The following is a 26,017-nucleotide window of genomic DNA, read 5'->3' on the forward strand; positions in this document are numbered from 1 at the left end:
GAATCCGCCCAGGAGAAGTGAAAGCACATGTCCACACAGATACGTGCATGCACGTCCAGCTCACGACAGCCATGACGTGGGAACAGCCCAGATGCCCATCAAGGGACGAACAGACAAACACGATGCAGCCCCCACGCACGGGAGCGTCCCTCGGCCACAAGCAGGAGCGAGGGGCCCTCACGCGCGGCCCTGGGGACGGACCCTGAGCCCACGACGCTCAGGGAGGGAACCAGACACGGAAGGCCACGTGGGGTGTGAGTCCACGTGGGTGACACGTCCAGAACAGGCTCATCCACGGACGGGAAGGGGGCTTGTGGGGGCCCGGGGGGGAGGGGGACGGAGAGTGACGGCAGATGGAGACATGGCTTCCTTTTGGGGAGATGGAAGGTTCTGGAACTGACTTTGGTGACACCGCACAGCCCTGCGGATGGACTACAAACCGTTGAGCAGTACAACATACACTGGTGAATCGTGGTGTATAAATTGCCTCTCACTAAAGCTGTCAGCAGGAAACCCATCCTCGTGCTGGTGGTTGTAACTAATCCAGACGCCGGCGGGCACAGAACTGAGCAAGCCGCCCAGACTCAGGAACCGCCCGCCAGTGACCCTGGGCACTGCCCGCAGTCCCCAAGAGCGACCTCTCCCAAGGGCAGGCCTCACCCCCGCACCCCCGCATGTCTCTCGACTTTCCCCACAAGCGCGCATACCCCGTCGATACCCAGTGCTGTGGTGGGTTTTCCAGGCCCTCCCTGCACACGCCCTCCCGCGGTCGCCACCCCAGCCCGGTCCGGATGCATGTCCCAGCACAGGGCACTCGGGTGTCTTCAGTGGGACATCCCCCAGCCGGGGCCGTGCTGCTGAGACGCAGGGCTCCCCGAGTCTTGCTGGACGTTGCCAGGTTGGTGGTTAACGTCTGCGTGCTTCCCTCCCTGCAGAGCAGCCGCTGTCCAGCCCCCTCACCCTGCCTCTAAGACCCTCTACTGCCCGAGGTTGCTGTTCCCTCTGCCTTCGATGCTGTTCCCTCTGCTCAGCTCTTTGGGACGTCTAGCAGGCTCCCAGGAAGCCCTGCTCCTCAGCCCCATCCACCCGCCCACGTCGGGGGGCCTGAAAGACCGGAAGGGGCATCTGATACAGGGAGGTGGACCTCTGGTCCCGCAAAGAACAGCAAAGGGAAAGGCTCGAGGCAGCCGAGCATCCGGCTGGGGTACTGGACTCCCCACCACCACGGACATGCCCTCCCCACCCTGTGCTCATGTAGCCCCCAGAGTTTACGGCTGGTGTGATGGGGGTCCAAACGGTTCCGTGCACTTCATTGTAATTAGCATGGTTTAAATAGCCACGTGGGGCCAGGGACCACTCTCCTGGGTGGTGCAGATGCAAATTACGGTAGATTCTCATTCTCCACAGATCCTGGATTTGCAAATTCACCGACCCACTGAAGTTTGTTTATAATTATTTGTAAATGAATTTATACAGTCTCTTTGTAGATTTGTCAAATTTATTGTAACTTGATCCTCCTGGTGCGTTTGCAGTCGTTTCCAGATCCACCCGGGGTGGCTGGTGGGCACGGTCCCGCACCCCAGCAGGGAACCAGGCAACGCAACACCTGGTGTCAGTCTGGCTGGAAAGAAGGGTCCTTTCTTCTTCTTTCTTTTTTTTTTTTAAGATTTTATTTATTTATTAGAGAGAGGGAGAGAGAACACAAGCAGGGGGAGTGGGAGAGGGAGAAGCAGGCTTCCTGACGAGCAGGGAGCCTGACACGGGGCTCGATCCCAGGACCCTGGGATCATGACCTGAGCTGAAGGCAGACGCTCAATGACTGAGCCACCCAGGCGCCCCAAGAAGGTCCCTTTCTGAGGCTTATTTAGTGCATGTGTTTTGCATGTTTGTGCTTTTTGACGGTGATTGTGCTTTAAATCGGCCCCCAAGGGTTCCTAGCCTCAAGAAGGCCGTGATGTGCCTTTTGGAGAAAATGCACGTGTTGGATGTGCTTTGTTCCGTGGCGCTGTCGCCCGTGACTTTGACGTTAGTGAATCAGTACTATGCACCACGTCAGGTGTCTTTCAACGGAAGCGCATGGGACGACGGGTAGGGGGCAATGCTTGGCCAAGGGGCTCCCTCCCTGAGCGTTGTGGGCTCGGGGTCCATCCCCGGGGCCGCGTGTGTGGGCACCTCGCTCCTGCTCGCGGCCGTGGGACGTGCCCATGTGGTAGACGCGGCAGGTATCCATTTACCTGCCGGTGGACACTGGGTTCCTCCACTTTTTGGCTGAGTCCTGCAGCTGAGGGCGAGTGTTTGCTAGAAGCGGTGTTGCTGGGTCAGGTGGTAACTCTAGGCTGACCCCTTGGAGGACTGGCTGGACTGTTCACCCCTCTGCAGCCCCCCCAGCCAAGGTGCAGCGGCCTGGGTCCAGCCGGGTGGGGCCTCGTACGGGCTGGGAGGCTCAGGCGGCTCACTCAACCTCACTGTATTTGGGAAAAGGAAATGAAAGTATTTCCTAGCTGAGGATTAAACAGTTACAACAGGAAAGCGCACAGAGAGGTACGTGGTCAGGCTGTCTGGCGTGAAGAGACAGCTCCAGCTCGGGGCAGGCCCTGGAGAGAGGGAGGGTTTCTGGGTTTGCGGAGGGGAGTGGCTGCATCTGGGATGGGGGATCCGGGATGAGAAGGCCCTTGAGAGGTGACCATGACAATTCACAGGAAGGACCTTGCAGGGACAGGGGTTCCCCTAGGGGCTGGGGGCTGGGCAGGGCCTGGCGGGGGGTGAGGGGAAGGAGAAGCCTGAGGCTCCTACCCTAATTGAAGAGGAGGATGGGCTAGAAGCCTTGGGACTGGGGAGTATGGCCCCCACCCCAGGGCAGGAGACATGCTCTGATGTATCATCAGGCCAGAGTAAGCCATTTTGGTTTTGCCTCCCAGCTTCCTGTGGTCCAGGCCAGGATCCAGGCCACCCAGCTGGGGCAGGGGTGGGGCTCCAGCTTGGAGGGGCTGGGGGCAGCCTGTTTGGTTCCCCCAGCCCCTGCTCGAACAGAAGTCTGGGGAATGGCTCAGAGAAGCTGGGAGGCAGATGTGGTGACTTCCCCAAGCCCACTCCCTGGACCCCTGCCCTGCCCCCCACCCAACTGCTTTTATAATCCAGGCATGGATAAACAAACACGTGAATAAATATTCTGAAACTATTAACCATTTCCATTTGAAACACAGGGGAAAGCCCACAGGGCGGTAAGGGAGGACTAGTCTGGTCCTGCCTCTTTTGACAAAGGAGTAAACTGAGGCACCGTACCACCCCCCCCCCCATCTGATCTAAAGAGAGGAATGGGGCCCCAGCAGGTCTCCCTGCCAGGGCCTGGGATGCGGGCCCTCTCCACCCCAGTCTGGCTCCTCCCTCCCTCGCTCCTGCCACAGAGAGGATCCTTTTCAAAATTCGCAAATGAATAAAAGGTGCTCACACGTCCACAATCATCCCTAAATCATTAATGAGGGAAGCAGCTGGTGGGCATGGCTGGGGTGGGAGAAAGAGAAGGCCGGGCTGGCTCCTACTGAAGTCAGGGGCGTCCGTCTGATCCGTACACGCTGGGGCACGCGCTGGGCACTGAGGACTGTGGGGACCCCTGGGGCCCCCCCAAGGCCTCCCTCCATCACGAAGCACCTAATCCGTACACGCTGGGGCCTCTAGAGTCAGGAGAAGACATCTGTGTTGTATACGTCCCAGCCTGCAGATCTTCTAACCGTGGGAATCAGTGTGGCTTCTCATCAGAGCCCCGGCCTTGTCCCCTTCACCTCGGGGTTCCAGCATCTAGCAAGACTCAGGGGCTGGCCTGAGACACAGGGGACCACATCTCAGCCACAGACCCCTCCCTCTGGGGCCTCTTGGCCTCCTTGCCAACATTTCCTACCTAACACTGGCCTGTGTTTGAACTGATGCCTAGGAGCTCCTGTGCATTGTGGAAATGAGAAGTATTACCCTCAACCATCTCACAGGGGGACATCAGGAGAGGCTGTTCTTTTCCTTTCCTTTTTTTTTTTTTTTTAAGATTTATTATTTATTTGAGAGAGGGGGAAAACAGGAGCAGGAGGGGCAGACTTCTCGCCGAGCAAGAAGCTCGATGTGGGGCTCCATCCCAGGACCCCAGGATCATGACCTGAGCCGAAGGCAGATGCTTCACCGACTGAGCCACCCAGGCGCCCCAGGCGAGGCTGTTCTGAGGGGCCTTGGCAAAGGCCCTGGGACAGGGGCATGAAAGAGGGAGTAGTGTATTTTAGGGAAGAGTCTCCGAAAGGGTCAGCCGCACACAGGAGGCCTGTGTAAATTAGGTCAGGACCAGGCAGGTGGCCAGTGGTGTGGGGCCTGCCGGGCTGCAAGGTGGGCCAGGACCCTGGGAGGGCTGTGATGGGGAGTGGGTTTTAACACCATTCTGATAGTCTACACACTCTGCCGGCGTCAGCTGCGCTCTTCTCCTTCTGGGCTGGGACACCCCCATGCCCCCCTCCCTCCCCGCTGCTCTGGGGGGGCACCCCTGGCACCAGTCCCCCCAGAAGGAAGATGAGCTGCTGGCCCTGGTGGTGCCCAAAGCACAGCTCAAGAGGGAGTCCTGGAGGGAGCAAATCCACGGGAATGTGTCAGAGATTCTCCTAAATCCACCGGAACATTCCTGATTAGCGGTCCTGGGGTTAGATGGCCTTCAGCGCAAGCAAGCGAGGTCCAGGGGCCACAGGACAGGAGGCCTCCGTGGAAATCGGCCGCAGCCCTCGTCTGCTGGAGCTCGGTGGCACGGGCGCCGGGCCCAGCGTGGCCCCGAGGCTGCCGCTCTCCCCAGGACCCCAGCACTGGGGCTGGCTGCTCAAAGGAAGCCAGCCTGACAGGCAGGGCGCCTTGGCTTCCATCTAGGGCAACCAAGGTTATTTCTCCTCGATCTCTAGTCTGGTCCAAGCTAGAAACCCCTTTCTCAGCACGGACGTACAGCGAAGGGACCTCAGAATAGTGTCCCCCAGCCCGGGCGCATCCACTCAGGGGCGGACTGCGCCAAGCCCACCCTGCGCACGAACTCCCAGCTCGGGCCTCTCTGACCCCGGGCCCCCCGCTGACCGCCCTAAGGGCTACCCTTGTCGCCCCAACCCTGTACGACCCTTCTCGGAAATACGTTTAGGATGTTCCCTGGCTGCTGGGATGGAGATGCACCCCTTCCTGGATATCCCAGGACAGCGGGATTCTGTGCTGCGCGCCTGGGGCTCAGGTCCCCGCCCGGCCGCTGTGCTCCGTGCACCTCAGTTTCCCCATCCCTGCGGCCAGGGCAGAGGGCTGCGGTCGGGCTTCGCTGCTCTGGGGCGAACAAAGGACCGTCGGGGGCGATCCCTGACCACATCGTGCTCTCAATATCAGAGATCAGCAGTGCAGACGGAGCCCCGGCTAGTCCGGGACGGGTTAAGCGGCCTCCACCTCCCCGCATGCCAACCTAGGAGTAAGGTCTCTGTTGGAATCAACCTTTTCAGCCACGTGCCCAAAAGCAAGATGGAGCCCCATAGGTTCCCTGCCCGACTCCAAGATGGCGACGCACCTCCCTCTACCCTCATGCCCGTGGACGGACCCTGCCCGTTTGCAAGATGGCGGCAGCCTGATGGAAAGCACGCTTCCCGCCGCCTGACTCGCCACGTACCCACTCTCAAGATGGCTTCTCCCGCAAAGCCCCACGCAGGAGAGCAGCTCGCTCACTGGCTCAGGCTCCGTGATATGATCCCGCCTTTTCTCCCCTCCCCCGTCTCCACGGGTCGTTTCCGCTTCGAGCCCTGACGGACGGCCACCTTCCCCAATGGCCGCCTGCCATTCCTCTTGGCTCCACCCCTCGAGCGGCCTCCTAGCCATTGGGAGGCGCTGGCAGGGGCCCGCGGCGCCCGCCCCGCCCCCTCTCCGTGGCGGGAGCCAATGGGCAGAGCGCGCGGGGGACGTGTTCGGGCGTCTCCGCCATTTTGTGAGTCTATAACTCGGAGCCGTTGGGTCGGTTCCTGCTATTCCGGCGCCTCCACTCCGTCCCCTGCGGGTCTCCTCTGTGTGCAATGGACGGGTAAGTATTGTCTCTCCGCGCTCCCCGACGACCTCCTCGCGCTCCATCTTTCCCCTCGCCGCCGCCCGGGTCTCTTCGAGGCCGCGGCCCGCGCGTCGCTCCGCCTCCGCCCGGGTTCGCGGGCGCCTCCGGGGTCCCTCCCCTCCATGGGTCTGGGGCGCGGGCGCGGGGGAGGCTGCCGGGGGCGCCAAACGGGCAGCGCCTCCCGGGCTTGGAGGGGATGGGCCGGACCCGGGTTCTGCTCGTTTCCGGCCTCCGCGCGCCTCGTCCCGAACGCACGAGGCGGTCGCGCGGCCCTTCCCGCTTCCCGTCCGTGCCCCGCGCGCACGCGCCAGCTTTCGCGTGCTCCGTGTGAGCCTTCCAGGTCCCCGTACCCTTTTTGCGCGCCCTGTGTGGCCCTTCCCGCTCCCCGTCGAGCCCCCGCGCTTGCGTGCGCAGCTCTCCGCGCCCCCCCCCCCCTGGACTCTGCGCGTGCGCGGTCTTTCCCGCCGCGCGGACTCTGCCCTGGGCCTCCCCCGCCCGCCGCGGGCCCGGGCGCGGCCCGGAGACACCGCCCTCCTGCCCGGAAGGGCGCGGGCTCTCCTCCGCCCCCGCCGGCCGCCCGGCCCCTCCCCGGCTACCCACAAAGGATGGCCGCGCGCCCGGCCCGGGGACCGGGGAGGGGCCCGCCCGTCCCCCCTTTGTTCCCGCCTGCGGGGGGCGCTCCGGGCCGGCCGTTCCCGGAGCGCGAGCTGGCCCGGCGGCGGGGCAGCCGCTCGGCTGTGCGTGCGGTGTGCGCGGCGGGGTCGTCGTGGCGCTGGCTTGTCGCACGTCCCGAGACTCGGGGCCGACGTGCGTGTGTCCGTGGACACCTTTGTCTTCGGACGTTAGGCTGCTGGTCCGGGTGGAAAAGGGGAGAAGCTGCCGAAAACGAACCTCGCTCTAAGCGGGGCTGTTGGCGCCCCGCGTGTCCGGGGCAGTGTCTGGTTTCCCCGTGGGGGGGGTGGGTGCCGAGGTGTCGGGAGTTGGAGGTCCCGCAGGCGGTGCTGCCGCTCTTCTGATGTGGAGCTTTGAGCAAGCCCTCCTTCCGCCCCTGGGCTGACCCCCGGGGCGGGGTGGGGCGGCTCGGATGCCTGGAGGGTCACGTGTCCCGGCGCCTCGGGTTTGAAATGATAGGTTTCGGGCTGAGTGGAATCCAGGAGGATTGTCTGGACGAGAAGTGCTGCACGCGAGGACCACGGTCTGCGCGGGGCCCGGCCGACCTCCCCGGGGAAGCCCCCCGAGCCTTGCGCGTGGAGGGCTCGCACGTTCTCCGCAGGAGGGCCGTCTTAGTGAAACGCTTCCTGTGCGAGGCCCTCCCGGGGAGCAGGAAGCCGGAGCCGCTCCGGGTTAGCGGCCGCGGAGCTGCGTGCCTTTCATTCTTTCGGGTTTTCTGGGAAGCTTTTTCTTGGCTCGGAGATTTTTAAAAAATATGTTGATAGCAGTCTGTGGGCTTTTTTTTTTTTTTTTCTTTTTTCTAAATATCGGGGCGGTAAAGGCCCTGCTGTGAAGGAATAGGAACTGGAGAGAAGGGGCAGGTGAGGACTTCGGACCCCAGGACCACAGCAGTGCTTTGGGGCCAGGACACCCCGGGGTTTGTGTGCTGCAAGCTTGGCTCCCCGAGGCGGGAGGGAAGGAACCAGGAGCTCTCTGAACCAAAGAGGGAAGTAGTGCAGGAAGCTGGTCTGTCCAGGTCGGGAGTGCGGGTGCTGGTCCCAGGGCCTCCCGCCCTGTCCCAGACGCCTTCCCTGGCCAGGCAGGGGGCCGTCGTGTGACAGCTCGGGTGGCTCTGTCCACGGGGCGGCCAGGCCTCAGCACGGCGGTGACTAAACCCCCTTCTGGACTGACGCTCCCTGAGTTGGCTAGGACCTGGTCCGTTCGTAGGTGCCACACCAGCACCCTTGGGCGGCACTAAGCTGAGGCGCGCAGAGCTGTGGGAACCCTCCCGTAGACACGTTTTCTCCCCGCCTTCCGCCAGCCCGCCTGAGGCGGGGAGAAAGGCCAGTCACGCGGAGCCAGGTTGATGAGTAACCTGGGTTAATTGTATCTGATCACTTCAGCGGAGCTACCCCCCACCTCCCAGGAACCTTCCATCCTTCCACGTTGCGTCCAGAGCTCTGACCCCAGGGCCTATGAGCCCACCTTTCACTGGTCTCCTTTCCTGTTGGAAAATGTTCCCAAAGTGCTTCCACTTTTTGTAAAACAGACCACAATACTTGAACCTCAACTCAAGGGTACTTCCTGGGGTTTTTGAAGGGGGTGTCTTTGTTTTGGGCGGGTCCGGAGGCGGGGCCTGGGGTCCTGCTGGGAGGGAGGGGAGCTGGAAGACAATGGTGGCTCGTTTTCAAGTTGAGGTTACAGGGACGACGCTCACTTCCCTGCCTTCGGCGGTGTAGTTAGCAGAGGGCCTCAAGGTGGGGGGTGTTGTGCAGCCAGAGGCCAAGCTGGTGGCCATGGGGGGACCTCCCAACATTCTGGTGGCAGCGGCTGTGGGCTCTCTGGACCCCTGGGACAGGGACCAGGGGACGGCCTCTCCTGCCCAGCCTTTCCCACTGAGATGGGCAGCACACCTGGCTAACTGTTGTCCTTTTTCTCTCTCTACAGCATTGTCCCAGATATAGCAGTTGGTACGAAGGTAGGCACTTTGGCTTGACTTCCTCGTTACGCTTGCTCAGCCTGAGTTTGCGCTGACCGCGTGGGCCCGTCTGCTCGCCCTGCAGAGCGCCGGCGCCGCCTCTGCCCCCGCCCCCAGTGCCCCAGCGTTGTCCCGTTTGCAGGCCCTTCCCTCTGCCCAGCGGCATCACATCCACCCCAGGCTGTGCGTTTCGGGCCTTGTGGGCCCACTGGCCTCTCAGCAGCAAATGCACCTTTGGCCTTAGTTTAGGTCCCTGCTCCCTGTCCTGAGATTGAGAGCTGGCAAGAGGCCTGCTTTTCCCCCTCACGGTGGAAGCAGCCTGTGCAGTGGGGCCGACGGGGACGTCTGCCCGTGGAGGTTTTGAGCACCCCTGGTTTGGTGGGGGCCAGGTCAAAATCTGGTTATGCCACCAAGCAGTTTGTGGGGTGGGTGCTGGGACTGGAGGACGCACGGGGTTTCTGAGGCAGCTGGGGCTACTTTGGTGGTGTCGTGGTTTGGATGGTTTTTGTTAAGCATCCCGTAACCTTTTTGAACTAAGGGAAAAGGAGAGGTCTGTACCCTTTCTGTGTCAGAGTCATGTTACTTCCGTGTCTGAGCAGTAAGAAGGGCAGACGTTGGAGCGCAGAGTTGGCGGGGTGCTCTCTCCCCACAGGAAGTGGGGCCAAGGTGGTTCTGCCCCTAGTTGAGGATCAGGCCTGTGTGTGCCCAGGAATGTGACCTCCAGGGGAATCCTGGGGCTGATCGCAAGCACTGTGGGTTAGCAGCTCTGTGTCCTGGCAGCGGCTGGGAGCCGGGGAGTCCTCCCTCCCTGGCCGTGGTTCCTGAGCTCCCTGCAGGTGGCTCAGGTGACCTGAGCAGGCAGCCAGATGGTTTCTGGTCAGTCGGCCATGGTGGCTGGGCTGGGTTTCACTTTTCCCAAGTGGGTTTTTGTCTTCACACGCAGCCTGTGCTGATCTTCCTGCAGATAAAACCTGTTTGTTTGGTGGCAGGAGGGGGAGAGGGACTTTCATCTGGAGCATTTGTAACAATCACAGAAAATGTCTGCATTGCGAGTAATCCTCCCCCTTTCTGTGGGAGCCGCTCTCCAGCTGGAGCAGTTCTTCAGTGGCTGTCCTTGGAATGGCCCCCTTTTGGCCATCCTGTTCCCAAGGGACCCTTGCTTCCAGAATCAGACCTGCATGGACAGAAAGCCTGGGGGCACCCTCTCCTATCCTGCAGGGCTGAGGCTCCCCGCTAGCACGTCCCCCCTGAACCTGCACGCGGCCTGTGGAGGATCAGGACTAGCTGTGCAGGAAGGGAGGGCCGTCGAGGTTCTTAGATGCCGATGGAAGAAGAGAAGGTCCCCCCACTGCTGTTGACGGCAGAGCTGGATGCCCTGAGCTGAGCAGCAAGGACACACTTGAGGGTTCTTTTCCTGTTGATACTAAATGGACTCCAGGGTACGTGCCAGTGGGGCCTCCCCAAGGGCTGGCTGGGAAGAGCTCCTGGCCTGGCCCAGCTGTGCACAGGGTTCTGCCCTGCAAAATGTCGGTGCCCTTGCAGGCAGCCGCCCCTTGAGTCCCTTGGTGTCCCTGTGCTGTAGGGTGCTCTTGAGCACCCCAGGCCTGTGTCATGGGAGTGGGAGCTGACAAGTGGGCACTTTGTCCTCAGAGACATTGTTGGGGGGGGGTTGGTGGCCACGAAAGCTGCCACTCGTGGAAGTCGCAGCCCCACCCGTCCCTAGTCAAAGGCTGGGGCCCAGAAGCCCTTTTTAAGGCTGCATGGCCAGCAGATGGGGGATCCTTTGCGAGCCTGTGGGGGCAGTTCAGGGCCCGAGTCCAGAGGCAGAAGCTTTGCTGTGGCTCAGGCAGGTGGGATCTGGACGTGCCTCCCCTTGGTGTGTGTCCTAAATGCTTAGGGTCTCGGGTGTGGGCTTTATTGGAAGCCTTGAAGCACAGCCTGCGATTGGTTGGTTTTTAACGTCTTGCTCTATTGTGTCAGACTTGGGCCTGGGACCAAGTCTCACTGTTCGGCCCTCTTTCTGAGCCGTGGTGCCGACACGTGGGCACTCGATTCTGCGTCAGTGGTAGCCTAGGGCCCGTGGACTCCACAGAGTTGTGGGCTGGGGGGGATCTCTGCAGGTGCCGGCCTATCCTGGGCTTGGGTTTGGGGACAAGCCCACTGTAGCTGTCTCAGCCGCGTGGGGCAGCCATTCCTGGTCCTTATCCAAAGGGCGGTTGGTGAACCTCTCGGGGTTCCCTCAGCTGGTCTCATTGGATGCTGGGCGTGGAGGATCTGAGGGGTTGTAGGGCACCCCAGCACTGGCCGAGGGGAGGGCCCCTGGGCGTTATGATGGCTGTGTGGCTGCTAAGCAGGCAGTTTGGAGGAGGGGCAGAGAGAAGGTGTCCTTGAGAAGGCATAAACAGGTGGAAAAGGCAGTTTGAGGGAGAAGGGGTGAAGCTGCTGGAGGCCCAGGTGGGGTGGTCTTTCCTTTTCCTGCCACCGGGCGCTGGGGCCTTGAAACTCTTTCTGGTTTCCAGTTTTGTATTCAGAGATTCCATTTAAGGAGTTACTCCTGGTTCCTTGTGATGGAGCCCAGGACACAGATCTTGGTCCTGGGGTCCGGGCTGCAGAGGGCAGAAGCATGCAGTGGGAGCCGAGTCCTTGCGGCTTGTGGGGTCCCTGGCTGAGGAGCGCTTGCGTCTGGTGTGGCCCCTCACCTTGTAGAGAGTGGTTCTGTGCTCAGGCCTCAGCTAGTGGGAGAGATGGCTGCCTCTGCCTAGGCCCCGGGTCCGTCTGATGTGGTTCTGGGGAGTCGTCCCAATCGCGCGGAGACCAACGAGTGAACAGGTTGTTTGTGGAGAGACAGCAGTAGGCCACAAGTCACAGGGAGCCGTGCACAAACGGGCTTCCTTGGGCCCTTTAGGGGCTCACCCAGGGGCCCCCGCCCCTCACTGGACAGCACCGCCTGCGTGGAGAGGTGGTATTTCTGTGTGTCTGAAAGCCACGAGGGCAAGGCTCAGGTTCCCTCAGACGCCTGGAAAATAGGGCAGGTTCCTGTGGCTGAGCGAGTGGCTGCAGCATGACAAGGGGGCTTTGTTCCCTGGGCCTGCCAGTGGCCCTTTGGTCGTCGAAGACGGTCCCCTAGTGTGGACGTGGGCAGGGCTGCAGCTGAGCTCTCTAGGACAGAGTGGGGCTGGGCTCAGCTCCGTGGGGCTGTTGGCATGAGGCCCTGTCCACGAGAACACGGGAAGGGTCCTGCGGAACATGGAATGGAAGTGACACACGGGCAAAGCCCCTGTAGGCGGCAGGTCCCCCACCCCACCCTTGGGAAAGGAGCAGTTTCTTGGGATTAGGACCATGAGGCAATGGTGAGTGAGGAGTGGTCTTTTCTCAAGGCCACGTTGCAGTGGGGAGGTGGGCACGGGGTCGCGGGGAGGGCGTCCGGTGTGCCCTGCTCCACACACTCCCTCTCTTTTCCAGCGGGGATCCGACGAGCTTTTCTCTGCGTGCGTCACTAACGGACCCTTTATCATGAGCGGCAACTCGGCCTCTGCAGGTAACCCCTGAGCCCAGTCCCCAGTTTCCTGGCTGGGGGCTTCCTCCCATACATTTGCATGTGCTCTGCTGCTTTGGAGGATGCTTGGGGTGAATTGGTCCTGGCCGTTGTGACCCGGAGCCCAGTTCATTCTCACCTGACTTCCCTGTGGACGGACAGGCGGGTGGACACCAGGCCTGGGGACTGCCTTGCCTCGTGGTGGCCTCCCAGAGTCAGGAAGGAAGCTGGTTCTGGGGAGGGGTGGCTGGTTTTATGGGAGCCCGGTCAGTGCTCTACACCCTACAAACCATTCCTCTTTTTAGCAAATGGGAACGACAGCAAAAAGTTTAAGGGTGACAACAGAAGTGCAGGCGTGCCCTCCAGAGTGATCCACATCCGGAAGCTCCCCGGTGACGTCACCGAGGGCGAGGTCATTTCCCTGGGGCTGCCCTTCGGGAAGGTCACCAATCTCCTGATGCTGAAAGGGAAAAATCAGGTACCTACCTCAGCCGTTTGAGCGCCCCTTCCCGGGAAGGCCCTGGGGGTGAGGTCCCGGCTCACGCCCCTGCCCTGCCAGGCCTTCATCGAGATGAACACAGAGGAGGCCGCCAACACCATGGTGAACTATTACACTTCCGTCACGCCTGTGCTGCGAGGCCAGCCCATCTACATCCAGTTCTCCAACCACAAGGAGCTCAAGACAGACAGCTCTCCCAACCAGGCAGTGCGTCCCAGGGGCCGGGGGCAGGGGTGGAGTCGGCGAGGACGGAGCTTGTGGCGCGGGACTCAGGCCCTAACTCCCCCTCGCCCCCACAGCGGGCCCAGGCAGCGCTGCAGGCGGTGAACTCGGTGCAGTCAGGAAACCTGGCCCTGGCCGCCTCGGCTGCCGCGGTGGACGCTGGGATGGCCATGGCCGGCCAGAGCCCGGTGCTGCGGATCATTGTGGAGAACCTTTTCTACCCGGTGACTTTGGACGTACTCCACCAGGTGAGACGACCGGGGGCGTACTTGCAGTTGCAGCTGCCTCAGGTCCTCGTCCAGACCACGGGGGTCACTGGGCAGAGGTTGACCGCTCCTTCTCTCGCAGATCTTCTCCAAGTTTGGCACAGTTCTGAAAATCATCACTTTCACCAAGAATAACCAGTTCCAGGCGCTGCTGCAGTACGCTGACCCCGTGAGCGCCCAGCACGCCAAGCTGGTGAGTAGGGCCCTGGGATGCCCGCCTGGCCAGCACACCGGCCCCAGCCGCTCACGACCCTCTCCCCGCCCTCTCCCCACAGTCGCTGGACGGGCAGAACATCTACAACGCCTGCTGTACGCTGCGTATCGACTTCTCCAAGCTCACCAGCCTCAACGTCAAGTACAACAACGACAAGAGTCGGGACTACACGCGCCCTGACCTGCCCTCCGGCGACAGCCAGCCCTCGCTGGACCAGACCATGGCTGCCGCCTTCGGTAAGACGCCCGGCTTGGTGCCCAGGACTGCTGCGTGCCATGGGAGGCGAGGACGTATAGCTCAGTCTCAGTGCCCCAGGCGCCCCGTGACGCCGACTCTGCCCGGGGAGGTTGGTGCGTGCTGTGCTGCTCCTTGCGTGGCCAGCACAGCGCACGGCCCAGACCGCCCACTGGGTGTGGGGCCGCGGACACACAGCCCTCGCTCGCGGCGGAGGCGGTGGGTGCGATGATTAGTGTCTCGTTTGTTTCTAGGTGCACCTGGTATAATGTCAGCCTCCCCGTATGCAGGAGCTGGTTTCCCTCCCACCTTTGCAATTCCTCAAGCCGCAGGTACTCAAACACTTGACCTCGTCCCCGCCGTCGATTGTGCATGCCCACACACCTTTCCAGTAGCTCTGCTTCCACGGGCAGCTGACGTGGGCGCAGTCTCGGGGGGAGCCCGCCTTCCTGGGTGCGGGTCTCTGGGTTCCCCGAGGAGCCTGGACAGGGCAGTCGTAGGACAGGGTCATGCAGAGAGTCCGCTAACCCCACAGTCTCTGGTCTGGTTCCCTTAAAGCACCTCCCGGGCGAGGACGAGCGCGCACGGTGGTTGGAGGGATGTGTCCTTAGTAGAGGAATTTAAGTGGCCCGGTAAGCAGAGCGGCATGAGCCGAGTGGGCACACCTGAGCGCCCCCCCCCCCCCCCGGGGGGCCCGCCCCCGTGACAGGCACGGGCCTGCTGTGTCCCGCCCGGTTGTCGTCTGCATGGTGAGGGGTGCCTGCATGCACGTACAGCCGAGGCCCGCCTGGGGCCCGATTCTGCATCCACTGAGCGGAGCTTCTGTACTGTTTGGCGCATGTAGACGGGTCCAAACCCAGCACGACCTGTGCCCCGAGGACAGGAAGGAGGAGCCGGCCAGGCTGCGCCGGCCGAGTGGCCGCGGGCACCTCCTGCGTGCTTCCGCTGTTGCATGAGAACAGGCAGGGCCTGTGCTCGCCTCTTGGCAGAGAACGCTGGGCGCTGCTGCTCCCCTCCTGACCGCCTTTCCCTCCCCAGGCCTGTCGGTTCCTAACGTGCACGGGGCCCTGGCACCTCTGGCCATCCCGTCGGCGGCGGCGGCGGCGGCGGCGGCAGGCCGGATTGCCATCCCAGGCCTGGCAGGGGCAGGAAATTCTGTCCTGCTGGTCAGCAACCTCAACCCTGAGGTACGTGCCTCTTCCTTCCAGGCTCTTGGTCCCGGAAGCACGAGCGGGGGAGTCACACTCTGGGGTCTTAGTGCAAACGGCAGCAGGCTGAGCTCCTGTCAGTCCCAGGCGCCGGGGGTCCCTCGGGGGTCTCACCCCGGGTCGCGCTCACTGCCTCCTTCCTCAGCGCACAGAGTTCTCTTGTTCTCCTTTACGCCTTGGTTTACGTTTCCAATTCCGTAAGATGCAGAGTTGAAATGTTTTTTGATATGTGAAAGCAGTCCTTACAACTTCCAGCCAAACAAGGCGCGGTGTGAAGAGGCCCGCCGGACGCCTCTGCCGAGCGGTGCTGGCCCGCGGCCGCGGCCCCGGGGATGGTGACGCTGTGCCCATCCCCATGGCTGCGTTTGGCTCAGAGAGAGCTCGGGGGAGCTGACCAGGGCTCGCGGGCTTTAACTCTCGAAAGATGGGACCGGCTTTAATGAGCGTTTCAGACTGTTCTGTCGTCTGTCTGCCCCTCCTGTGACTTCCTGGCCTGAGGCGGCCGGCCGGGGGCGCGTCTGGGCCCCGCTCGAGCGAAGCCCTCCACTAACAGACTCGCTCCGCCTTGTGCTTGTGTGAGCCTGGTGCAGAGGCCCACCTGCCGCGGCGAGCGGGTCCGGGCGGGCCGCGCGCTCCTGCCTGTTCCGCGAGGTGAACCTGTGACTTGTAATGTGTGTAGATCTTGACTGATGGAGCGCTCGTATTTCTTATGTATTTACTGACCTATGTTTTTTTGCTACTTTTTTTCTTTTCTCCCCTTCCCCTTTCCCAATTTTTTTTCTTGCCCTGATCCGGAATTTCTTTGCCAACTGACTGCACGGTACTTCTGCTTCCTGTTGTTGCTTGAAACCAAACAAAACCATAAATAAATAAAAAAACAAAATTCCCCCTCAAACCCTGCTCTCCGGAAACCAACCTGCCCTTGAATATTAACATCCTGACAACTTCATCATCCATCAACCTGCACGCCTGTGGGGCTGCCTCCTCGTGGTGGACGATTGGCAACTCGCCCCCTGACCTCTCCCTTTCCCTGTCCCTCGCTGCCTTGCTCTGCTGTCCTCTAAAGAGAGTCACACCCCAAAGCCTCTTTATTCTTTTCGGTATGTTATCATTCACACTTTTATTACCTTGTTTTCATTTAATGGAGGTTATTTTTGACGCCCTAAGATGTACTATGAGTTTGCAGTTGGGCATTCTGCCTCGTTACGTGGCTTGCCTTCGGTTTGCGTATTTACTCTGATTCCGTAGACGCATGGTTTATTGCCCTGCATGCTTTTCGAAGAGTTAAAACGTGTTGGTAGCATGCTAAAGTGATGGTTCTTGGCCATTGATCTTTCCTGGATTTTATGACTTCTCTGCTGAAGGTAGTCTTCCTGGTAACGTTCCCTGTGACTAGACGCAGGTGCCCAGAGGCAGAATAAGCAAACCTTCGGGAAGAGCCAACCCTGTGCGGGGTGTGCGGGGCGTGGGGGCTGGCGGGGGAGGCGGCAGCAGGGCCCCAGGCGGCTCAGTGCCCCTGTCCCTGCGCTCTTGAAGGCGTGTACGGCGATGTGCAGCGGGTGAAGATCTTGTTCAATAAGAAGGAGAACGCCCTGGTGCAGATGGCGGACGGGAGCCAGGCGCAGCTGGGTAAGGCCCGTGGGGCGGGCGGGGGCCCCCTGGGCTGGTGCCCATGGAGCCTTGGGTCACCACGCGTCCTGCCTCCGCAGCCATGAGCCACCTCAACGGGCACAAGCTGCACGGGAAGCCGGTGCGCATCACGCTGTCCAAGCACCAGAACGTGCAGCTGCCCCGCGAGGGCCAGGAGGACCAGGGTCTCACCAAGGACTATGGCAACTCCCCCCTGCACCGCTTCAAGAAGCCCGGCTCCAAGAACTTCCAGAACATCTTCCCGCCCTCGGCCACTCTGCACCTCTCCAACATCCCGTACGTGCTGGGTGGCGGGCAGGGGAGGGGAGGGGTCCTGTCGGAGTTGAGCGGCGGCTGAGGGAGAAGGGAGGACCTGGCACCTGTAGGGCCATGGCGTGCGGCTCCTCACAGGCGGCCCTCCCTGAGAAGCAACAGCGTTCAGCCCCCTTCTCCCCGCAGGCCCTCCGTGTCCGAGGACGACCTAAAGATCCTCTTCTCCAGCAACGGCGGGATCGTCAAGGGGTTCAAGTTCTTCCAGTGAGTGCCGCCCGCCCCACGCCCTGCCCCGCGCTCTGTTCTGTCCCCAGGCCCGACCCCCAAGCCCGCCCTCACTCCCCTGCCCCCGTCCCCCAGGAAGGACCGCAAGATGGCGCTGATCCAGATGGGCTCGGTGGAGGAGGCCATCCAGGCGCTCATCGACCTGCACAACCACGACCTGGGCGAGAACCACCACCTGCGGGTCTCCTTCTCCAAGTCCACCATCTAGGGCCGCCGTGGACCAGCCTGCCGGCGCCCGGCCACAACTTCCATCATTCCAGAGAAAAGCCACTTTAAAAAGCAGCTGAAGTGACCTTAAAAGACCAGAGATTTTATTTTTTTAAAAGAGAAATCAGTTTACCTGTTTTTAAAAAAATTAAATCCAATTCACCTTGCTCACCCTGGGGAGATGGGGTGCCGGCCTCAGGCTCTTGGTGACGAGTGGACAGTGTGCCCCACTCCCTCCCCAGCCCCCCAAGCCCGTGCCTTCTGCAGCCTCTGTGGGGTGGGCGCTCCCAAACCTCGACTCGGCTTTCTTGTGCCTTAAAACCCGCTGCTCTGGCAGGGCCCTCTCGTGGCAGCAGACGCGTGGGCGGGGGGCTGGGGGCCGGTGGGTGGGCCTCCTGCACGGATCATGTGCCTGGTGCAGCGGGAGGCTGTGAGCTGCAGGGTCCAGCCGGCACCCCCAATCCGTTTAATCAAGTGTGTGATTCGCCCCTGACCCGGGGCAAGCCCCCGAGGGCACCATCCCTGTCCCCCTTCAGCTCCGAGCTCTGTCCACGTAAGCTCTGTATTAGGCTTCGATGCAGTCGCAGACACCCCCTGCCTAGCAATACTTCCAGTTGACCAAATATTCTAATCTCATTTATATGCAAAAGACATAGTTTTAAGTAACTTTTTATATAGCAAGATAAAAATGGTATGAGTGTAATCTCCATTTCCTCCTTGTGGTATGACCTTGCATACTGTACTTTTCTATTTTATTCCTTGTAATGAAGTCGCAGGGCAGGACCTAGTTTCCAGGGCGGCCAGCTGGGGGCCAGCGCAGGGGAGCCTGGTCCTTCCCGAGGACACCTCCAGATGCCTTACTCACACCTAACCTGTCCTCCCTCTGGGGGGACGAGCGCTCTTAAAACTTTCAGGGTTTCCGCTCTCCTGCAGATTTTGGACCAAAGTTTTTTTTTTTTTTTTTTTGTCTGCCTCTAACGCTGGGGCCCGGAAAGTGGGACAGCGGCCCCCGAGTCTTAACTGTCTCCCGCACATCGTCCTGCGCTCAGGGTCCACGGGGCTCCCCTGGGAGCAGACCCTGTGCTGGCCAGCCCCTCCCTCGGGCCTGGACCCTCGAGTTTCCGTGTTGGGGTGGAACAAGGGTGTAAATATTTATAATTTTTTTTATACCTGTTGTAAAACGAGGGGCAGCAAACATGGTTTTTTATAAAGGTGACACAGATGTATATTTTGGTAACCCGCAGTTACAGGCTCAGTATTGTGACGGGGACGCGGCACATTCCACTGCCCACCCTACGGCTTGTAATGCAGAGAGAACCGAATTAAAGCGATTTTACAACTCTACCTTTTCTGTAGGCTCTTTCTTCCTGCTCCCATTGTAGAGGCCCCCGACCAGTCTGCTGGACTTTGGAATAAATGTCTCTGCACCCTGCACTCGATTTCCTCTTTATTCCGCCTGTTTGTCTTCACTGCTGTTTCCTCTTCCGTGTGAATTGAGCGTTTTGTCTCCCTCACCGGTGACGGGGGCGGGTGGGCTCAGGGGAGCCGAGAATGTGGGACCCGGCCCCCCCCCAGTATAGGACGCCCCCCTCCCCACCCCCGCCGGGCAGTGGGCGTGTCCTCGGACCAGTGACTCACAGGACTCGCCGGTATCGACCTTTTATTGTCTGATCGTGAAGTGTCCCCCCCCCCCCCCCCCCCCCCCCCCCCCGCCTCCAGCTGCGCCCCCATGCGGCCTCCCAGCCCCCCATCAGTCCTTGAACCTCCGGGCCGCCTGCATCTTGCGGTAGTAGCTCTCGGCCTCGGCCTCGCCCGCGGCCTCCCGCTCGCCCAGCACCAGGCCGCTGGCTTTGCGCCTCAGCGTGGACTCGCGGCTGCCCGGCCCCAGCGCGCCGTCAGCCATGCTCAGCGGGGGCAGCCCCTCGCCGGTGGCCAGGTTGACCGTGGCCACGGCCCCGAACCGCGGCTCCTCTTGGTCCACGTCGCTGATGGACGAGCCGGGGGACACACCTGGCGGCTTGGGCCCCCCGCGGAAGCCGCGGGCCAGGTCCCCCAGCTCGTAGCCGCCCTCGCCCTCCACCCCCTTGGCCGCGCCACTGGCCGTCTTCCACTCCCAGGGCCCGTTACCCGCCGACAGGTGGACCACGGGATGGTGGGGCGCGTGCGCGTCGATGGTGACGATGCTGGCCGAGTCGCGGTCCGACGGCGAGCGGTACTGCGAGGAATCGGAGCTGGCGCTGGAGGACGAGGCGGTCTCCGCCACCTTGGGGCCAGGCCCGCCCGGCGCCTTGGACATGGCGATCACCTGCAGCAGCCGCGGGGGGTTGGCCACGCGGGGTTGTGCGGAGGCTGCGGCCGGCGCCGCCGCCGCCCCGCTCTTCTCGGCCATCATGAGCCACTTGGCCCGCACGGCCGCACTGCTTTTGGGAGACAGGCCCGCGGCCGCCTGCGCCCCCTCCTCGGGGATGTGCACCAGCGGCTGGGGCCCAGCTCGCGGGGGCAGAATGACCCGAGGCCCCAGACCCGGCCGGGCCTGGACGGTGGGGTAGAGTGAAGGTGGGGCCGGACCGCCTTCCTCGCCCTCCTCCTCTTCCTCCTCTTCCTCCTCTTCCTCCTCCTCCTCCTCCTCCTCTTCCTCCTCCTCCGCCATGGGCTCCGCAGGTGCCCGCAGGTGCCCGGGGCTGGCCTCGTCGGGCAGCCCCAGGCCACGGCCCTCCAGCGACTTCTGCTTCCACTCACTGATGAGCTGCTTGGAGCGGGAGGCGTCGAGGGGCACGTGGATGGTCATGTGGCGGCGAGCGGGGTCATCCAGGGAGGGCGTGCTGACGCGGGGCAGCGTGTGGCTGAAAGTGACCATGTTCTCCTTGCCCATGGGGCTGCGCGGGGCCAGCAAGTCCACGTCCACACTGGCCCGCTTTAGGCTGCCCAGTGACGTCTTCTCTCTGGCTACGGGCCGGGGCACGCCTTCCAGCCGCCCGGGCGGGCCCAGCTCGTCCGTGCTCACGGACTTGTTCTGCTGGTACACGGAGTCGTGGCCCCGCTGGGTCAGAGCCCGAAGCGCATCCTTGGCAGGGGCCAGCGCCGTCGGCTTCTCTGCAGTCGGGGCCTGGAAGTTGCCCACAGCGTGGCAGGCCTGGGGGTGAGGCAAGGGCTGAAGACCAGGGATCTCACCACGCAACAGACCTGCCAAGGCGGTCCGAGGGGGGAAGGCTGGCCTTCAGTGCAGAATCAGAGGACCGAGTCCCACTCTCTTCCCAATGGGGCAAGCTCCGGTCAAGCCACTCAGGCTCTCAACATTCGGCAAGTCTGAGCCCAAGAGATTCTGACTCCAGCATTCCAAGGGAGGAGACTCACCAGGGTCCCCCCAGGGTAGGGCCAGGCCTACCCCCTCGAACCTCCCCCTGGGGGCCGGCCTTCACCCTCGGACCTCCCCCTGAGGGTCTACCTCCACCCTCGGATCTCCCCCTCCGGGCTGGCCTCCACCCTCAGACCTCCCTCTACCTCGGACCTCCCCCCGGGGGTCAGCCTCCACCCTCGGACCTCCCCCTCGGGGCTGGCCTCCACCCTCGGATCTCCCCCCACCTCGGACCTCTCCCTGGGGGCCGGCCTCCGCCCTCAGACCTCCCTCCACCTCGGACCTCCCCCTGGGGGTCGGCCTCCACCCTCGGACCACCCACTCAGGGCCGGCCTCCGCCCTCGGACCTCCTCCCACCTCGGACCTCCCCGCGGGGGCCGGCCTCCGCCCTCGGACCTCCTCCCACCTCGGACCTCCCCGCGGGGGCCGGCCTCCGCCCTCGGACCTCCCCACCTGGGGCCGGCCTCCCCGTCCCCTCACCAGGTAGGCGGCGATGCCAGCCCCGATGAGGAAGCCCGCGTAGACGTCCACCGGGTGGCTGCGGTACTGCGTGATCTGGGTGAGGCCGCAGACGCCCGCCGCGATGGCGAAGGCGAACACCAGGATGGGCTTGAGCAGCTTGGTGGTGTCCGAGATGACCGAGTTGAAGTACATCTGGGGCGGGGCGGGGCGGGTCAGAGCGTGGTTCCCCGCCAGCCGCCGGGCTCGGGCTCGGGCTCGGGGCGGGCCAGGACTCACCGACACGTAGACCGCAGCGAAGGCGGACAGCGTGGCGTGCTGTGACGGGAAGGTCTTCCTGTAAGAGGCGGCAGGTGAGCGGGCGGCTCCGCGCCCCTCGGGGCCTCCGACCCACGCCCCGCACGGCTGGGCGGGGGCCAGCTCACCGCGCAGACAGGATGGCGTGGGTGTCGTGGCCGGAGCAGATGTCCTGCGTGATGTAGGGGTTGGCCTCGCACGACGTGCCCAGCAGCGTGTAGTTGGGCTTGCAGACCGTCAGGAAGAAGGGCGCGTGGTAGCCGGTGGCCAGCTGGATGACGTCGGTCACCAGGGCAGTAGCGCACAGGCCGAACACGTGGACGCCTGCGGGGCAGCGGGGTCAGCCTGGGCAGGGGAGCCGGGCGCGCGCACACGGAGGGCGTGGGGGGGTGCCCTCTGGCGGACTCACCCACAAAGCGCACCGTGCGCCGCAGGAAGGAGTTAAAGCTGCAGCCCCCCGCGTTGATGCTGCCCTCGGCCCCGCCTGGGCCCCCGCCGCGGCCCCACAGCCGGGACTGCAGACAATACAGCATGCCCTCGCCGACCATGATCTGCCCGACAGGGAGGCGTTCAGCCGGGCTCCCGGCCAGGGGGTGCCCACAGGCCAGCCCAGGCCCCCCGGCGCCTGGGACTCACCGAGGCCGCAGGGGCCGCAAAGGCCAAGCTGAGCAGCATGAGCAGCGGGATGAGCTCCTCGTTGGTCTCCACGTAGGGCATGGAGAGCGTGCGGTCATAGCACTGGAAACCCACCTTGGCCGGCTTGAAGAGGTCGGTCAGCTCCAGGAAGTAGAGGGACACGACGGAGGACGCCACTATGGGGAGCTGCAGGAGGGCGGCAGCCAGGGTCACCCCACCCTTGCTCACCGAGCCACCTGTCCACTACCCATGCTGCGGTCTGGCCGTCCGGCCGCCGTCCTTCCCTCACTCGGGCCTCGAGCAGCTACTGAACTCAGATTTGAGCGGGACCTTCTGATGGGCGCGGACTCTCCCAGCGTCCTGCACCTTCCCTTCTGGGCCACGGAACACCCACAGGGGCCAGGCTGGGGCTGGCACTATGGGGACCAGAGTATGCGGGCGCCTGGGGGGCTGGCTGCCTCAGGAAGTCCCCCTCTCCAGTTCATGGATGGGGCCCCAGACGCAGATGAAGCCCACGAGCCACGAGAGGCCTCCCTCTTCACTCCTGCCTTGAACGGCACTTTAAGGGGGGGCCTCGGCCCTCCCTCCTGCCCTGACCGCGGGTCCCCAGAGGGGAAAATGCCAAAGGTGGGCTTGTAGAAGCTGGGCTCTAGTCCAAGGAGCACTTATTGAGCGCTTGCTGCATGCAGGAATGAGGCCCAAGGCAGTTGAGTGAAGGGGTTCCCAGCCATCTGCTGGACTCGAATCCTGGCTCCACCACTCCGCTGTGCCTCAGTTTCCTCAGCTGAAAACAAGACTGAGAGTCACCACGTCCCAGGGCTTCAAGGGAGAACTGGGTGAGTAAGTATAGAGAAGGTGCCTACACAGTGCCCAGCACACGCAGAGACTTTAGTAACAATAGCTGCAGTTATTCCCTCGTCCGTGACCATGAGCACAACTGGGCTGCGGCGGCCCTACCACGTCAGGCAGTGGACAGGGTTTTCGGCGGGGCTGGGCAAGAGGGTCCTTGGAAGTGTCTTTCTCTGCTGAGGCCCTCATGGCTTTCCAAGCTTCCAGGCTGCAACACCTGCCTGACTCCCCACTCCTGCCCTCCGCCCCCACCTCCTCCCAGCCGGAAACACCTGCTGGCGGGGGCCCACTCTGGAGCCCACCACCCCCAGAGGGTGTCTCTGTGCCACCCACTTCTCCTTGCATCTGGAGACCCTTACCCAGAAACCAGGGAGCATATCAGGCCCCCAGGAAAATGATCCACGATCATGATGTCCTGCCCATGTACTTTAATGTGTGTGTGTAAACACATTTATGTAAGACTCACAATAAGAGAAAAGCAAACTAGAGCAGACACACAGCCTTGCACCCATTGGACTGGTCGAGCTCCAGAGCTCTGCTGGCACACAGTGCTGGTGCCAGCCGGTAACGGGCACGGGCGCCCCGTAAAAGTCTGGCCTCCACAGGGGGCAACTTGGGGTCTGTCCCCAGGGATGTGATCTGCAGATAAGCTCACACTTGGCAGACCAAAGGCCTTTCCTTACAGGAACGTCCGCGACAACCCCTGAATGTGCAGCTACCCGGGGTGGTGACTCGGAGCTGGGGTACTACACGGCCCTGCAAAGGGGTGGGTCAGAGGAAAGCTGAGAGCTCCCCTGGGAAAAAGCCAAGAGCAGAAACTTGTCTAAAAAGGTGTTGGGGGTCCTGGGATCGAGCCCCACATCGGGCTCCCTGCTCCGCGGGAAGCCTGCGTCTCCCTCTCCCACTCCCCCTGCTTGTGTTCCCTCTCTCGCTGTGTCTCTCTCTGTCAAATGAATAATAAATAAAATCTTTAAAAAAAAAGGTGTTGGGGAAGGGCTGCACGTCTGACAGATGTGAGTGGGTGTGTGGAACACTTTCTGGAGGATGCAGGTGAGAGCAGGGGGTGAGGAGGACCGCAGGGAGGGAGCAGGTTTGAGGTGACCCTGAGAAGATACAACCTACTATGATGGGGATTTGAATGCAAATTTGAAAACAATCAGATTTTCTGCTCCTTGTGGAGGGACCCACTGGCCTGGGGGTGAGCCACTGGCTCTGTGACCCTGCGCGTGGGGGGGGGTTGCTCAGGACGGGGGACCCCGCTCATCTACCTGCGCCCTGCCTGGACCCCTCCGTGGAGTGGGGTTTTCGTGGCAGGCGCAGCAGGGGGACCGTGGCCACAGGACGTATCCAAGGATGGATAAATACCACCCTGTGTCGTCATCAGCACTATGTGTCAGGCGACTGCGTTTAAATTCTATTAAACATTCATAAAGCCCTCACTGTGTGCCAGGCCTGTTCTGTCGGAGGCTTACGGGACTCGCCCCAGCCTCCGCGGTTAGCAGAGGAGGGGTCTGAACTTAGAGCCCACGTGCTGGAGGAAGACCCTGCACGGCCCCAGCGCCTTGCTCCAGCCCCTCCAGGTGACCTGTACCCCAGTCTGAATGTCCCACGTCCCAGAATTTGTGCCGGCTGTTTCCTTAGCCCAGAACGCCCTTCTGGGCCTCTCGAACTCCTACTCACCCTGCACAGCCCGATTCCTCTGACCCCCACACCCAGGCGCCCTGGCTGTGCCCCTACCTGCGGCCGACCCGAGCTGTGCCCACCCCAGTCCTTCAGCGTAGAGGTCCCCGAGGGCGTGTGGGACAGAGGCCTTTGCCCCGCCCCCACCGGAGCGACGCCCCCGCCCCTCCCCCCCACTCACCTCCACGAAGTAGAAGCAGGGAAGAAGCGTCATGCTGTCCTTTGGGGTTTTATTCTTCTCCTTGGTCGCGATCATGGTGCCGCGGGCTCCACAGGCCGTGGTTGGAGGGGACAAAGACGCGCTGGAGGAGGGGAGGCGCAGTCTGAGCCCTGGGGGGACCCGGTGCCCAGGGCCTGCGGGGGAGGGGCGGGCAAAGATACGCCAGGACCTCCCGGGGAAACTGAGGCTGGGGGGAGAGGGGTGTCCCCGCGGCCTCCCCGCGCGCACTGCGGCCCTGCCAAACAATCCAGCTGCCGGGCACCCCCCGCACCCCAGATGGGGGGTCGGGAGGGGCCCGGTAGAGGGCGGGGCCGGCCTGCTTTAGGAGTCCCCGGGCCGGGGCCGCTCCCCGCGTCAGGGCGGGGGCCCCCGGGAACGGGGGGAAGGAGGGTCCCGGCGGCCGGAAAAGGGGTGCGGCCCGGGCCCTCCGCCCGCAGTCCCCTCACCTGGCGCGCGGGCGCTCGGAGGGCGGAGCCGGCGGCCGCGGCGGGCAGGGGCTGCGGCGCGGCGAGCACAAAGCGCGGCCCTTCCCCCGCGGGGGCGGAGGGGAACCGCGAACGGGAGGGCGGGGAGGGGAGGGGGCCCGCCCGGCCCGAGACCCCGCGACGGCCTACGTGCGGCGCGAGGGGCGGGGGCTCTTTGTCTCGGCGCGTCGGGGGCGCCGCGCGTGGCCGTCGCCGGGCTGCCTCCCGGGGCGAGCGCTGAGTGCGCGCCGGGCTCCCGCCTCCTCCGTCCGGGGGCCTCGGGGGCCTCTGGGGTGTCGGGTCCCCGCAGTGGCGGGCTAGGGCCGGGGTCGGCGCCCCCCTCCCCTCCCGCGTCGGCCTCGGGAGCCCCATCGACGCGGGGCGCGGGGCGGGGTCTCCGGGTCCCCGGGTCCCTGGCTATCCCTGTGTGTCCCCGGGTCTCCCCCTGTCTCTGCCCGCCCCACGCCCCGTCTCTGTCCCCTCCCCGGGGTCCGCCGCTCGGCGGCGCACGTTTCCATGGCGAGGGCCCGGGGCGCCGGCGCTGTCTGGAGACAGAAGAGGCTGGGGGGGCTTGCCCGGGCTCCCGACCGTGCCCCCCGCCCCGTGCGCCCACCCGAGCTCTGCCCTCGGCTCCACCGGTCTGCAGGCCCCTCGCCAGGCTCCCCGCGGGCCGGGGCGCACGGCAGGACGCCCCGGGATTGCGGGGGCGGCGGGTACGGTCTCCTGGTGAATACGGGGTGCGCACCTAGGCAGCGCTTGCTGTTGACGGGTGTT

At 63.1% G+C, this 26,017-nt stretch overlaps 2 protein-coding genes across 4 annotated transcripts; one reads left to right on the top strand and one right to left on the bottom strand.

Moving 5' to 3' along the window:
- Positions 1–5,945: 5,945 nt before the first annotated feature.
- PTBP1 (polypyrimidine tract binding protein 1) lies at positions 5,946–18,625 on the top strand. 2 transcript variants are annotated; one of them, XM_032394765.1, is made up of 15 exons: positions 5,947–6,058; positions 8,681–8,711; positions 12,174–12,249; positions 12,552–12,724; positions 12,806–12,952; positions 13,045–13,215; positions 13,316–13,426; positions 13,509–13,683; positions 13,936–14,013; positions 14,720–14,868; positions 15,956–15,989; positions 16,426–16,518; positions 16,599–16,815; positions 16,978–17,055; positions 17,152–18,625. In XM_032394765.1, exons 1-15 carry the CDS (start codon positions 6,051–6,053, stop codon positions 17,282–17,284), a joined length of 1,674 nt encoding a protein of 557 aa, XP_032250656.1. In that variant the 5' UTR covers positions 5,947–6,050; the 3' UTR covers positions 17,285–18,625. The 2 variants fall into 2 exon arrangements, with proteins under 2 accessions (XP_032250658.1, XP_032250656.1); XM_032394767.1 differs by lacking the exon at positions 13,936–14,013 and having other exon boundaries at positions 5,946–6,058; positions 17,152–17,284.
- Positions 18,626–19,000: 375 nt separating this feature from the next.
- PLPPR3 (phospholipid phosphatase related 3) lies at positions 19,001–25,258 on the bottom strand. 2 transcript variants are annotated; one of them, XM_032394642.1, is made up of 8 exons: positions 25,226–25,258; positions 24,741–24,861; positions 22,031–22,216; positions 21,804–21,945; positions 21,523–21,718; positions 21,377–21,434; positions 21,119–21,292; positions 19,001–20,416 (listed from the first exon to the last, which is right to left on the bottom strand). In XM_032394642.1, the coding sequence occupies exons 2-8, from the start codon at positions 24,813–24,815 to the stop codon at positions 19,034–19,036; spliced, it is 2,214 nt and encodes a 737-aa protein (XP_032250533.1). In that variant the 5' UTR covers positions 24,816–24,861; positions 25,226–25,258; the 3' UTR covers positions 19,001–19,033. The 2 variants fall into 2 exon arrangements, with proteins under 2 accessions (XP_032250533.1, XP_032250532.1); XM_032394641.1 differs by having other exon boundaries at positions 21,119–21,434.
- Between the last annotated feature and the right edge of the window lie 759 nt (positions 25,259–26,017).

The sequence above is a fragment of the Phoca vitulina genome, unplaced genomic scaffold (assembly GCF_004348235.1).
Source record: "Phoca vitulina isolate PV1807 unplaced genomic scaffold, GSC_HSeal_1.0 scaffold81, whole genome shotgun sequence".
NCBI lineage: Eukaryota > Metazoa > Chordata > Mammalia > Carnivora > Phocidae > Phoca > Phoca vitulina.

Coding starts and splice junctions, on each gene's coding strand:
- PTBP1 (XM_032394765.1), top strand. Junction 12,953..13,044: donor ACAGCTCTCCCAACCAGGCA/GTGCGTCCCAGG, acceptor TCGCCCCCACAG/CGGGCCCAGGCAGCGCTGCA. Junction 14,869..15,955: donor TCAGCAACCTCAACCCTGAG/GTACGTGCCTCT, acceptor TGTCCTCTAAAG/AGAGTCACACCCCAAAGCCT.
- PLPPR3 (XM_032394641.1), bottom strand. CDS start 24,815: ATGATCGCGACCAAGGAGAAGAATAAAACCCCAAAGGACAGCATGACG. Junction 21,719..21,803: donor GCGCACGGTGCGCTTTGTGG/GTGAGTCCGCCA, acceptor GCTGCCCCGCAG/GCGTCCACGTGTTCGGCCTG. Junction 21,435..21,522: donor CACGCCATCCTGTCTGCGCG/GTGAGCTGGCCC, acceptor CGCCTCTTACAG/GAAGACCTTCCCGTCACAGC.